The 12,459-nt window shown below is 33.9% G+C and overlaps 1 protein-coding gene across 5 annotated transcripts in view; it reads left to right on the top strand.

The window, feature by feature from the left end:
* Positions 1-2,022: 2,022 nt before the first annotated feature.
* The window catches only part of LOC144969051 (serine/threonine-protein phosphatase PGAM5, mitochondrial-like), a 14,827-nt gene continuing 4,390 nt past the window's right edge, over positions 2,023-12,459 (top strand). Inside the window, exons 1-5 of one of the 5 annotated variants that reach the window (XM_078908033.1) lie at positions 2,023-2,379; positions 5,513-5,691; positions 6,032-6,246; positions 7,202-7,332; positions 8,230-12,459. The exon at positions 8,230-12,459 is cut by the window's right edge and continues 1,175 nt beyond it. In XM_078908033.1, the coding sequence (XP_078764159.1) occupies positions 2,177-2,379; positions 5,513-5,691; positions 6,032-6,246; positions 7,202-7,332; positions 8,230-8,272 (771 nt within the window). In that variant the 5' untranslated portion in view covers positions 2,023-2,176 and the 3' untranslated portion in view covers positions 8,273-12,459. Of the gene's footprint in view, positions 2,380-5,512; positions 5,692-6,031; positions 6,247-7,198; positions 7,333-8,229 lie in introns of all 5 variants that reach the window. The other 4 variants (XR_013644717.1, XM_078908031.1, XM_078908030.1 and 1 more) reach the window with 4 other exon arrangements.

Here is a 12,459-nt window from a genome sequence, read left to right as displayed (position 1 = left end):
AAGACAAAGGGTGATGGTTTAACTAGATAACAGATGTCAATTCCAAATGCAAACTATCAGTGTAGCCTACTTAGTTTCAGATTACCTAAAAGTCTCATCCAGACACAAGGACAGAAGAGGAATATACTCAAATGTTTACAAATCATTATATATTCAAAACAAACATAAATCTAACAGTACATAACCAAGTAATCCCATTCCAAGACAAGGAGAGAAAGCTAACTCAGAAAATAGATATAGGGTGATAGTAGACACAGCAAGTGACCCCCTGACCATTATGGGACGCCAAAAAACCCCCACCACCCAGATTTCGGGCTCCATTTACAACTGCCAAGATGGGGGGGGGGGGGGGGGGTTATTTATCACATCTTTATGTTATGGATTTAGTCGAGTTAGCTCTTGAGCGCTCATTAGACCATGACACAATGGTGGTGGTGGTGATAGCAGTAGTCGTGGTAATAGTTGTAGTAGTGGTAGTAGTAGTAGTAGTAGTAGTAGTAGTAGTAGTAGTGGTAGTAGTAGTCGTAGTAGTAGTGGTAGTAGTAGTAGTAGTATTAGTAGTAGTAGTAGTAGTAGTAGAAGAAGAAGCAGAAGAAGAACAACAACAAGGAGGGGGGGGGGGGCTTATTTATCACATCTTTATTTTATGGATTTAGTCGAGTTAGCTCTTGAGCGCTCATTAGACCATGACACAATGGTGGTGGTGGTGGTGGTGATAGCAGTAGTCGTGGTAATAGTAGTAGTAGTAGTAGTAGTAGTAGTAGTAGTAGTAGTAGTAGTAGTAGTAGTAGTAGTAGTAGTAGTAGTAGAAGAAATGAATGTAAGGGAGATAATCCATGTTTTTTCTCCTTACTGTGAATAGGATTGGCGCATTGATTATACCCCTCGTATATCATGCTATCTACAAATCTGAGTTGATGAATAAAGGCCATTAAGTAGAAAACATCGTTTCGCTGTTCCTTTTGAATTTCTTAGTTATTTATTACTAAATCATGAGAGCATAACTGCTATGAGAGCGTCTGTTAAGAGCATCTGCCATTTCTACATTTGTGCGGCTATGTGGTCTTGTGATATGACACTTGCTTTCGGATCGGAAATTCCTGGGTTTGAGCCTCACTGGACGCATAGCTGAGTCCTTGGAAAGGGCTCTTTACTCACATTCTCTCACCGTACTCAGGTGAAATGAGTACCCGGCCGTTAACAGTGTTGTCTCTATCGGAAAATTATAATATCACCTAACTGCGTCAGTCATGTTTCGTTCTATATTCCCGTATTGCTATTTGCCAGGGACTTTTTTAAAGCGCTTTCCCATTTAGTGGATTTTGCGCTATATAAAAAGCCCAAGATTTTTTATTTTTTTTAAAATAAAATTTTACCACCAAGTTCACAATAAAGATGATGGTGATGATGTCGATGACGATGATGATGATGATGATGATGATGATGATGATGATGATGATGTACTAGTAGTAGTAGTAGTAGTAGTAGTAGTAGTAGTAGTAGTAGTAGTAGAAGTAGTAGTAGTAGTAGTAGTATTGTAGTAGTAGTAGGTAGTAGTAGTAGTAGTAGTAGTAGTAGTAGTAGTAGTAGTAGTAGTAGTAGTGTAGTAGTAGATAGTAGTAGTAGTAGTAGTAGTAGTAGTAGTAGTAGTAGTAGTAGTAGTAGTAGTAAGTAGTAGTAGTAGTAGTAGTAGTAGTAGTAGTAGTAGTAGTAGTAGTAGTAGTAGTAGTTGTTGTTGTTGTTGTTGTTGTTGTAGAGGAAGAGGAGGAGTAAAGAGAGGACGAAGAAGAAGAAGAAAAAGAAGAAGAAGAAGAAGAACCTTACGCATAATATTGACAATTAATTTTGTCACTGAAAAGTTAGTGATGGTTGTCACATCATGAAAAACACGATAGAGTTATAACACCTCAATAATCCAATACTTTATAAAGCCGCGTGATGTGTAAATCAGGCAGGTTAGTAATACCCCTCTTTCTGTTAACTTGTTAACGGGTTATGCGAAGGCGCAATGACAATAATGCTATAGTCGGTTTATAATGAAGAGAGAAGTAGAAGACTTCGAATGTATATGAAGACTTCACATATTCTTTAAACCGCTAAATCTGTTCTACTTCTCTGCCTGACAGACAGAATAATTACAAATCAATCACCAACGACATTCCTTCTTCATAACACAATGGATTGGAAGAATTTTCGATTTAAACGATTCCGTTTTTTATCCGATGCGTTGAGGAGATCTGTTAAATTAGGAGTTGGGGCATCTGCAACGGTAGTTTTAAGTGTAGTCGTATACAACAAGCTTAAATCACCGAGTAATGTCTGGGCTTCGTGGACCACCGGTTATGAACCGACCACAGCATGGGACAGCAACTGGGACAGGTTAGTTATTTTGGTAACTCATGCACTTGAAACAATGTCACATGAAAGAGCTAGCACCACTGATTACATAACAGTTTGAATTTTGTTTCTATCTTGATAAGAAATGTAGTTACGGCAGTTCAAATTCTGAAATTTCAGACTGATTTTTACCCCAAAATTACCAATTACCATTGGCATTGGCATTGGAAAGTTGTGATCGAAATCGCGTGAGTTAATAAAAAGGAAAAGGAAGCCTTCCGAAAGCTCATGCATCCCCAGTATTCTTGTTTTTTATAATGTTTTAGTAGGGGGTTTGGGAGGGGGGAAACTTTTTTTTAAGTGATAAAGTCTCCCCCCTCCCAAACCCCCTACTAGATAGAACATTATAAAAAAAGTTTTCCCCCTCCCAAACCCCTTGTTCCTACTAGAATAAGAATACTGTGGATGTAGGAGCTTTCGGAAGACCTCCCAAAGGAAGTGTCAATTGCCAAGGAGTGAGTCCTTGGTAGTTGACGGTTCAAATTGGAACTCTTCAGCTGCATGCGGTGATTTCAGTCAAGCCTCAATTTGCGCGCATACACGTATCTTGAATCCCATCTCACTTTCTTCCAATCATTCATTCCTTGTTAATCGTTGTGCGGACTACACTCGTTGGCATTTGTTTTTAATTTTTATGTCTTTTCATGAAGTCCAAGACGAGTTAAAATCATATCAAAACAAAAATTACTGTTGTTTTTGGATTCAGCAGAAAAACAGAAAGATGAAGTGACAAATCCCTGCCAAGTCCTAGTAGGATTTCCTTCATTTTAAAGGAAATAATACTGCACACAGTAACAATTCACGTTAAACATTTTTGCAACAAGATCAATCCTTGGCATTTAATCATAAATAGCTAGTACTAGTAGACGATTTACCAACTGGCAAGGTCAAAAAGAGGGAATATGAGAGAGAGAGAGAGAAAGGGTGGGGGGGGGGGGGGGGAGAAAATTAGTAAATGAGACCGAGACCTTTAGAATGTGAATACAACTGATAACAAATATATCTAAATAGATGGGAAAGAAATTTGATGGCAAAATGAAATGAAATTAAAGCAATTGGCATTTTTAAAATGTCGATATTATTAATATTGGATTTTACACAGAAGAAAAATATAAAAACTTTTCAAATAAAAACAATAAAATGCAAATTAAAAAAAAGTTGGGAAGTATGCATGCATTGAAAATAAAAACGTAGTACATGATAGTACTGAAAAATCATGGACTAAATTAAAAATAATAGATAACTAAAAAGATATCGATATGAATATCGATATCGTCGGACAGCCATGATGAGAAGGTAATGAAATCATGGCGCAGAGTTAAAAAGTATCTGCACATAGATATAGAGCCCTGAAATTTGGCATGAATGAAGTTAATGTTAATCTAAAAACAAGCGTTTATATTTTAAAACACACGCTATAATAAAAAAATAAATGCATTTGATGGATTTTTCGTTATTTGGCACCATTAAAAAGGAAATTGAAAGACAAAAAAAATGATACCAAAATATCTGCGATATTCCTCTTTATGCCTACCAATAAAGAAAAAGGATTATTGCTAGTCTGACTGGACGATAACATTATTCCACATTCCAGTTTCATAATGCACATAGAATAGAAATAAGTAAAGTTAATAAGATATCAATAAAAGTATAAAATTACCCAACAATAAATTAGTCGATGGATAGTAGGTTGCCCTACACACAATATGCGTCGACATTCATGTCAGTGTCATGGTCGAATGGTTAAGTTGTCTGCCTTAAACTAAGTTAGTAGAATTAGAAGGCTTGTCGGAATCAACACTGTGTTCGAATCCTGGTTCTACTACATTTTATTTTTTTTTTGTCTTCTTTCTACAGAGCATTTTAAATAATAAATGTCCCATCCACCCCTCCCCCCCCCTTTTTTTTTTTTCTTTTTCTTTTAAATCTTTTTCTCTCTTTCTTTTGGTTCCTTTATATAGAATATTGCAAAATGTAATATCCATCCCCAGTCTGATCTCAAAAAGTATATACTAAGAAGAATAAGTAATTTAAAAAACAAACCAAAAAAAATAAATTCAGAGGGCGATCAAACGGTCAGATAGAAAGAAGAAAAATAAATACATTTTTAAGGAATTCATGCTCAGAAACGGAACAAGGCCAAACAAAACAGGAGAAAAGAATCGACTAGTTTTGGGTGATACAGGTAAAATCTGGGATAGCAAAAGTTACAGCAAAACTTTAAAAGATGGCGCACAGCTGCATCTTGATTGCTAATCTAAGTCGATAAAATTATTGAAAACAATATAGATACTATAGATAAATTTGTTTGGTCCTTTGGATTAATATCACTTTTACTCCAGGTGAACAAGTCAGCATATTTACTATTAGTCATTGAAGTGGAATGATGTGGAATTCCAGCCGTTAAGGAGCATGTGTGGGTAGAGTACTTTACATACATGTAACACCTCAACTCAGGGGAGAATAGATTGCTGACTATTTATGGTATGCATTTTTAGTAAAATGCTCACTAGATAAGCCTGCCAGGTGAATCGCACCATAACAATGTTTATAGTCTGTTAGAGGGAATTTAGTGAGAACTAATTACCCAATTAGCGGTCTAAAAACAATAATATATAGTCAGGTGACATCGACTAGATTTTTTCTACAAAGCATTGACAAATAATATAAGACTGCAAGTGCAAATTTAAGAAATATGCCAAGCTGGTAAGTAAGTTGTGATATATGAAATTGAAATTTGATTCCATGTTGGGAGGAATAATTGAAGCATTGGGAAGTGCATTGTCTCCATTTATAAGGTATTAACTTAATGTTCAGTAGAAAACGGTAAGGGCTGCCTGAAGCCGGTGATCGTAAAATACTAACGATAGCGTGAAAATGGAAAGGCTTGGTATGGGAACAAAACAGACAATGGACGTTTCGGGTACAAACCCTTCGTCAGCACAACAATACACAAATAAACGTGGAAATGTCCACGTTTATTTATGTATTGTTGTGCTGACGAAGGATTTGTACCCGAAACGTCCATTGTCTGTTTTGTTCCCATACGAAGCCTTTCCATTTTCACTCTTTCGTTAGTAACTTAATGTTCATCTGTTTTATTTCTTTTCATCAGGAGAGATCCAGCCAGCACTGTAGAACCACCGAGATGTAACACAGAGAGGGATCAAAATGACTTCAACAATCGATTGGCCCAGAGCACTCCCAAAGCTAGCAGACATCTTATTCTGATTCGCCATGGACAATATTTTGAAAGTGCTAAAAGTGATAAGGATAGAATTCTCACCACCTTAGGTAAGAGATAATTGTTAGATTAGATTTGCATATATAAGTTGTTATTCATTCTCCATTTCTTGAGTAGATAAAGTGAATGTTGTTACATATTACAACAAGAACCCCTTCTAAAGAGTGAAGAAAAGGAAATGATTAGAGAGATGGTTATAGTCTTGTTTTTTTCTTTTTAATATGATGAATTGTTATTTGGAATTTGACAATTTATTAGCATATTATATTATTATTTTCAAATGTCCCTCATCTATATGACTGAAAAAACAATTATTCATTGAATCTTTTATGTAGCATGACATCTCATCACATATGAAAATGAATATATTTTTTTGAAAATTATATTCAGGTCGAACTCAAGCTGACCTTACTGGTCAGAGGTTGAAACATTTGGATCTTGATTACACAAGTATGACATCATCAACCATGATCAGAGCTATTGAAACTGCTAAACTAATTAACCAACATCTCCCGGAATTGGAAATCAGTTATGATGACAATTTACGGGAGGGTGCCCCGATTCCTCCAGAACCAAAATCGGGAAATTATCGACCAGAGAAAATGGTAGGTGCTTATTTTGTTTAGTTTGATTTTAATCCTCTTGAACTTTTGCTCATGCAATGGAATCTCTAGAAGGCAGCGTTGAACATCAACATGGTCTTTGCCTTATGCAAAGAAGATACCAAATGTGATTCTCAACTGTGCTGTGTGTATTTTCTTTTTTTAGCAAGTCACTTTGCCCTACTCACTTTGTGGTGCTGCACTGTGGCTGCTGCCAGGGTTATTGGCTTATTACAGTCTTCCTATGCAATTGACCCTTAAGAAAAATTTCCCCTTGAGGATTATTAAAGGAAACTTTATTGAATTCTGTTTTATTCTCAGAACACAATTATTAATGACCTTCTAGTGACTTTCGTTCTGCTTGTTCAAAGACCGCTTTGATTGTGTTAATATTATCTCACTATCTTTCAGCTTTCTCATCAAATTTTAGATGCTAATGAACACCTTCATATATAGTTTATGTATTATAATCCCGTGATTTTCCATATAAGGCAACTAAACATTTACACACTTTTGTGGAATGATATAAAATTAATCAGACTAGTATCATTTCAAGAAAAAGTCTTGCTAACATGGTGTCAGCTAACATGGTGTCATTGAAAGGAGTCCGACTAAGTCATCAACCCCGTAGTGTCAGGTTTTATCTTTGTTTCTTTAGTGTCATTGGAGTGCGAAAATTGATTACTACCCTTTGGATAGTATGTTATCTTACCACAGAACACTTTTCACCTTGTCTAACAGACCCAGCTACATAACCACTGGTTGATGGATTGTTAGGTAAAACAAAAATCCCCAACTAAGGATCAAAACTGGTCATTTTGCATGTGAGGCTAGTGTTCTCCCAATTGGTATAGGGAGCCTCCATATAATGTTATAGATCAAAAGAAATTTAAAAAATGAAATATTAGCTCCAAAAAGAGATTTTAAAATATATTAATATTATCCTTTATTCCAGCAGTTTTTTCAAGATGGTGCAAGAATTGAAAGTGCCTTTCGTAAATATTTCCATCGAGCCCATCCAGACCAGAAAGAGGACTCATTCGAAATCATCGTATGCCATTCCAATGTTATTCGTTACTTCATTTGTCGGTGAGTATATAGGATTTCTATTTCTGTTGTCAATTCTGTTGCAAGTTGTGATTCTGGTTCACTTGTTTTTGCTGAATCTATATTTATCTCAATGATGTTTGAGTTGTTGGTTTATGAATGGAAGCAAACACAAATATAAATAACAAATATACAAATAAAAAGAGGAAAAAAAGAAATTACAAAAGTGAAAGACTAGTAAGTAAAGTATGTTCTTTAATAGAATGGAAAAAAATTACACTTTCTTTTGTAACAAAACTTTATTTTGGCTATCATTCTCGTCTTTGACTTTAAAAAGGTACACCTGCCATGTCAATTGTAATTCTCCAGTGAGTTTTCTGTGACATTAGGGGAATGATAAAGTTGTAATTTTTAAGGAAATACTTTAATGAGTTGCATTGTTTTTGCTTAATATCAAAGTGACAAATTGGGGAGCAGGCACTGGTGTAAGATAAAGATCTGAAAAAGTTTCATACATTTATTTTGAGATCTTTGTTTTTGCTAATTGAAACAGAATTAAGAATAAAATAAATTGTCTGAAAATAAGAATTGTCACATCGCTTGTTGTTCTTTCATATAACTATTTCATAACTGTTTAGGATCACTTAATGATTATATGTTGATAATTTTAAGAATAAAAATTTAGTTAGGTATTTGCCAGTGAGGTTTCAAGGGGAAAAATGATATTTTTTTTAAAAAGTGTTTTTCTTAAGATAATTTAAAATCCCTTTTCATTTTCTCTGATTTGTTTGTTCTGTTTGACTTTTGTTTTTGTTTTCAATTAATTTTCCCCGAAGTTGAAAAAAAATAATTTTCCTGTTCTGTTTTCATTTTGGTGACTGGGATTGTACCAGTTACCAGTGATTTGTCAACAACATTTTTATTGTCTCCTCATTTCAGGGTTCTGCAATTTCCCCTGAGGCTTGGTTACGATTTTCTCTAGCTCATGCTAGCCTTACTCATGTAGTTATACGACCAAGTGGACGAGTGTCAGTTCGAGCTATTGGAGATCATGGACATTTTGAAGTTGATAAAATTTCCTTTACTTAGATTTTTTTTTTTTTTTTTTTGATTGGATAAGATATAAAAAAATCTGTGAAGTGTAATATAGGGGAAAAACACCCCTCCCCCTTTCCTCCAAACGTATGCAAAATTATATTTAACTTTCTTTTTTATAATTTATTTGAAAATAATAAATCTTTAAACCCCTCCCCCTTCCCCAGAAACCTGATTATTCAAAATTTTAACTATTGTCATTTTTGTTCATAATGTCACATGATTGTCAAACTGGTTAATTTATGTTATGTTGATTTGTACTTTTAATCACTGCTCTTCAATTTGTTATGGTTTAGATTTTATTTTTCAAATTCATTAGCACAAGCATATTGTGCTGACCTAGATAGTGAAGTGGGATCTTTTATTTTTCAGGGGTCAATCATTTTCTGTTTACCATTTACTTTGTATTGATAAAAAAAAAAAATTAAAACATGCTAATACTTCTTTGATTAACAAATCCTGCATGATCATCATCGTAACGTAAGACTGTATTCCTTTTAACTCCATTATTTAATTATCTGGTTATATTTTGAAGACCTTATTGGTATCATTGGGCATGCAGTAAAAGTGATGCAGTTAGAGTTGTTATTTACATTAAATTTAAGCCAGTAATTTTCTTAGACCAGATGTAATAATTAATTCTCACTCTCTATTTTAAAGTATTTGTTCCCTGATTTTTTATTTAAAAAAAAAAATCAAATTTGATGTTCTTGTTCCATTTATGTTTAATTTTTTCATTTTTATTTTTCAATAAGTTTATGCGCCATAAAAGTTTCTTTGTCAGAATGATATAATATGATTTACTTATTACTAATTAGAGTGAAAAATACATAGTATGTAAAAATTATACATACATGTTACAAATAGGATATGAAAGTTGAAAATTTGGGAGCGGAAACTGATCAAAAATATAAATTTGAAAATTTGTGTAAGAAGTAAAGCAAAGAGAACAGTAGACGAAACAAAAATCAGCCTGCCTCCACTAGGGATTGAACTTTAGACCTTCTGATTTAAATACACTTGTTCAGATTGTTATAAATCAGATAGTAGATTAAGGTCAAATTTCTGTATTTTCACGTGTAACGTCAAAGCTTGTCATTCTAATGCTGCTTAGTTGGAACAGCCGCATAATCATGTCTCGTCCTACATGTTAAATGTTGCTGTTGACCAGGGACCCCTTGTAAAGCGCATTGAGCACGTTAAGTGGATATTGCGCTATATAAATGCTCCAAAAAAAATAAAAAAATAATTGGAATGATCTGTCTATCATAGAATTTTCTCTTTATAATTCTTACTGGTTAATTGGAACGCACTTATTATTTAGAACAATTCAGGGCTTTGTCAGACATTTTTTTACCCCTTTTATAAAATAACCAGAAACATAATTTCTCAAGAGCAAGAATTATGGTATAGTAATTATAATTTCACAATTCGCAGCCCTATTGATTCACTTGCAATCAATTTCCATTTGTCTTATTTGCCAGACTTTACATTTTGAGCATCTACAGGAGCATTGTTAAGGCCATATGTTATGATGCAAATGGTTATTGCTTTAATCCTTAACAGCCAGCTGTGCCCCTATTTACTACAATCTATTCCCAATAGCATGGGGATAACTTGAAAGAAATTCCTAATATCATTGATCATTTAAAAAAATTAATGTCTCAATTTTTTTTAAAGGTACGGCTACAAAACCCGACCTGCCAACTGGTATGATTTTGTACGATTTTTGAACCCAATTAAACGGGTACGTTTTCAAAGGATTTACCAAGATATTTGGGGGTAACATTTTAAATTTTTTTACAAGCACGAGTGATGTTAAAAATGATTTATTCGTGTCACTATTCTATCATAACTTAAATCTGTTTTCTGCATGACATCAACTGTTTACAGCGTTTCTGAATAATGCATCATATTTTGTAATCATTTCAGTTAGAAATTGTTTCACTGATCTTTTAAGCTTATTTTATACTTTGAATGGCCTCAGGTCACATTTAAGCTGTTACTTACTCCTTGATAAATTGATGTTGTGAATTGAAAACAAAATTGAACCAATATATTTGACAATGAAGCCTTCAATTAAAAACTGTTTTTTGCTTAAGCATAAATGGATTATTTACCTTTATAATGACTGAGAATACTCTATTTTGATTATTGAAATTTATAATGACCATTTTTTTCTCTTTATTATTTTGTATGAGTTGTTTTTTGTTTTTTTTATTATCAACTTATTATCAGAGAGAGAGAGAGAGAGAGAGAGAGAGAGAGAGAGAGAGATGCTCTTACGACATTTACAAATTTAGTTATTGCATTATTCCCAATAAGTACACAATGAGTATAAAAAATGTAGAGGAGCTGTGCGTTTATTAGATTATTAGAACATGCAAAATGGAACTTCATCCCTACCATTGTGAAGGTGAATTCGTAGAAATTAAAAAAGTGGAGATATTCGTTTAACAGGGAGTACAGATCTGCTACTTATTCAGAGTTAATCGGTGTGAATTTTTTGAGACTAAATATATGACTGAATTCAGATTGTTTCTCCCATTATTTGGAATTTTCATTACAATTTTTTTTTTTTTTGAAGGAATATCGGCGAAATATTTTCATTTTCTTTAGAAATGGATTTTTGTGAACGCCAAATTACCTCAATACTAAACCATTTAAAGCCGTGCTCAGATTAAAATTAAAAAAGATTGAAACCAGTGCACTCTGGGTTCATACATATTATTTTTTCTCTCTTAAATTCAAGGGGGGGGGGGGGGGGGGGGGGTTGGAGTTGTTGTTGTTCTTGGCAAGTCTTGGAGTGTGCGTTTATGAAAATTTTACCGAATATAAATTTGATTTGATTATCTATTAGATATAATGACTTGAATAAATATTTGGAGATCAGAAAAAAACAAAAAAACAATAGTATGTTTTTGTCACTTTTAATTCATATATTTAAAAGTGTGAGTACCGGAAGTCTTTTATTTCCTTACAAGTCTTTTAAATCTGAATGAGTGGTTGGTATGTAGTCAATAAGAAATAAATCACTCACACAAGCCAAGCACAACCATTCTCACTCCGCTAATACTGTTAATCAGTCGTGCAGTGTTGACTTAAAGCAGAATTCTCTCTTAAGTTGGATTGTGAGGTGTAGGTTCTTAGTTCGAGTCCTGCTGTGCTATGAGTGGTGCTAAATTGAGTCCACATTTTCTCCCCATAATCATGTTTAAAATGAGTACCAAGCTGGTATCAGTGATGTCTCTGTTGAAAAAAAAAGTGTAATAGCGTCAGATGTTAAGTCTTTCCCTACACCTTAAATGCTACTGTTGGCTTGGACCTCTTGTAAAGTGCTTTGAGTACATATATTGAGTATTGCGCTATATTTAAGTTATTTTGTAAAATCATGTATGCACTATTATTGCCCCACTAGTGGCCGGGATTGCTCAAGCTGATAACTTTCTCATCTTTCTCTTTTACTGTGTGTGGGTGTGACGTATTCATATGTTCACTGGCTTACATACAACATGACCTAAATGAGATCTGAGGGTTTAAGCCTCTCCTTACCAACTATAGGAAAATCGTCACATTCCTTACAATACAACTAACATTTTTCTTATTCAAATTTCTCTTTTACAACATAACATCTAAAGAAAATGAACAGCGTGTTGTCGAGCATGTTTTGCTAAAGAAATTATTTATCGCAAGAACTTACCGCTATTGTGTTTGAGTGATTAAAAAATACATTTTTTGTGATAGTTGTGTGTGAAGTTTTGGGGAAAATCCTGAAAATGGCTGGTAAGGAGAGGGTTAAGTCCTCAGTGGCACACATCAGCAGTACCTATACTCGTAAGAAAGACTGCTTGCATACATTTTTCGCGTTTTATCAGAAATGGACATATATTTATATGCCACATTGTTGTGAATGAGTGTTGTCTTTGAGAATTTTACTCATGCATGAATGACAGGTTGCATGTCTCATCTAGTGTGTTAAATGAACGCTGACCTATAATCAGGAAATCAAAACGATGTAAATGCTTAAACTATGTATTTATGAATAGCGTAAATAAGAGATATAAATAATAAATA

This window comes from Berghia stephanieae, chromosome 3, assembly GCF_034508935.2.
Source record: "Berghia stephanieae isolate SIO BIC M18660-M18661 chromosome 3, UCSD_Bste_1.3, whole genome shotgun sequence".
Lineage (NCBI taxonomy): Eukaryota > Metazoa > Mollusca > Gastropoda > Nudibranchia > Aeolidiidae > Berghia > Berghia stephanieae.
This window is presented reverse-complemented; position numbering and strand designations above follow the sequence as displayed.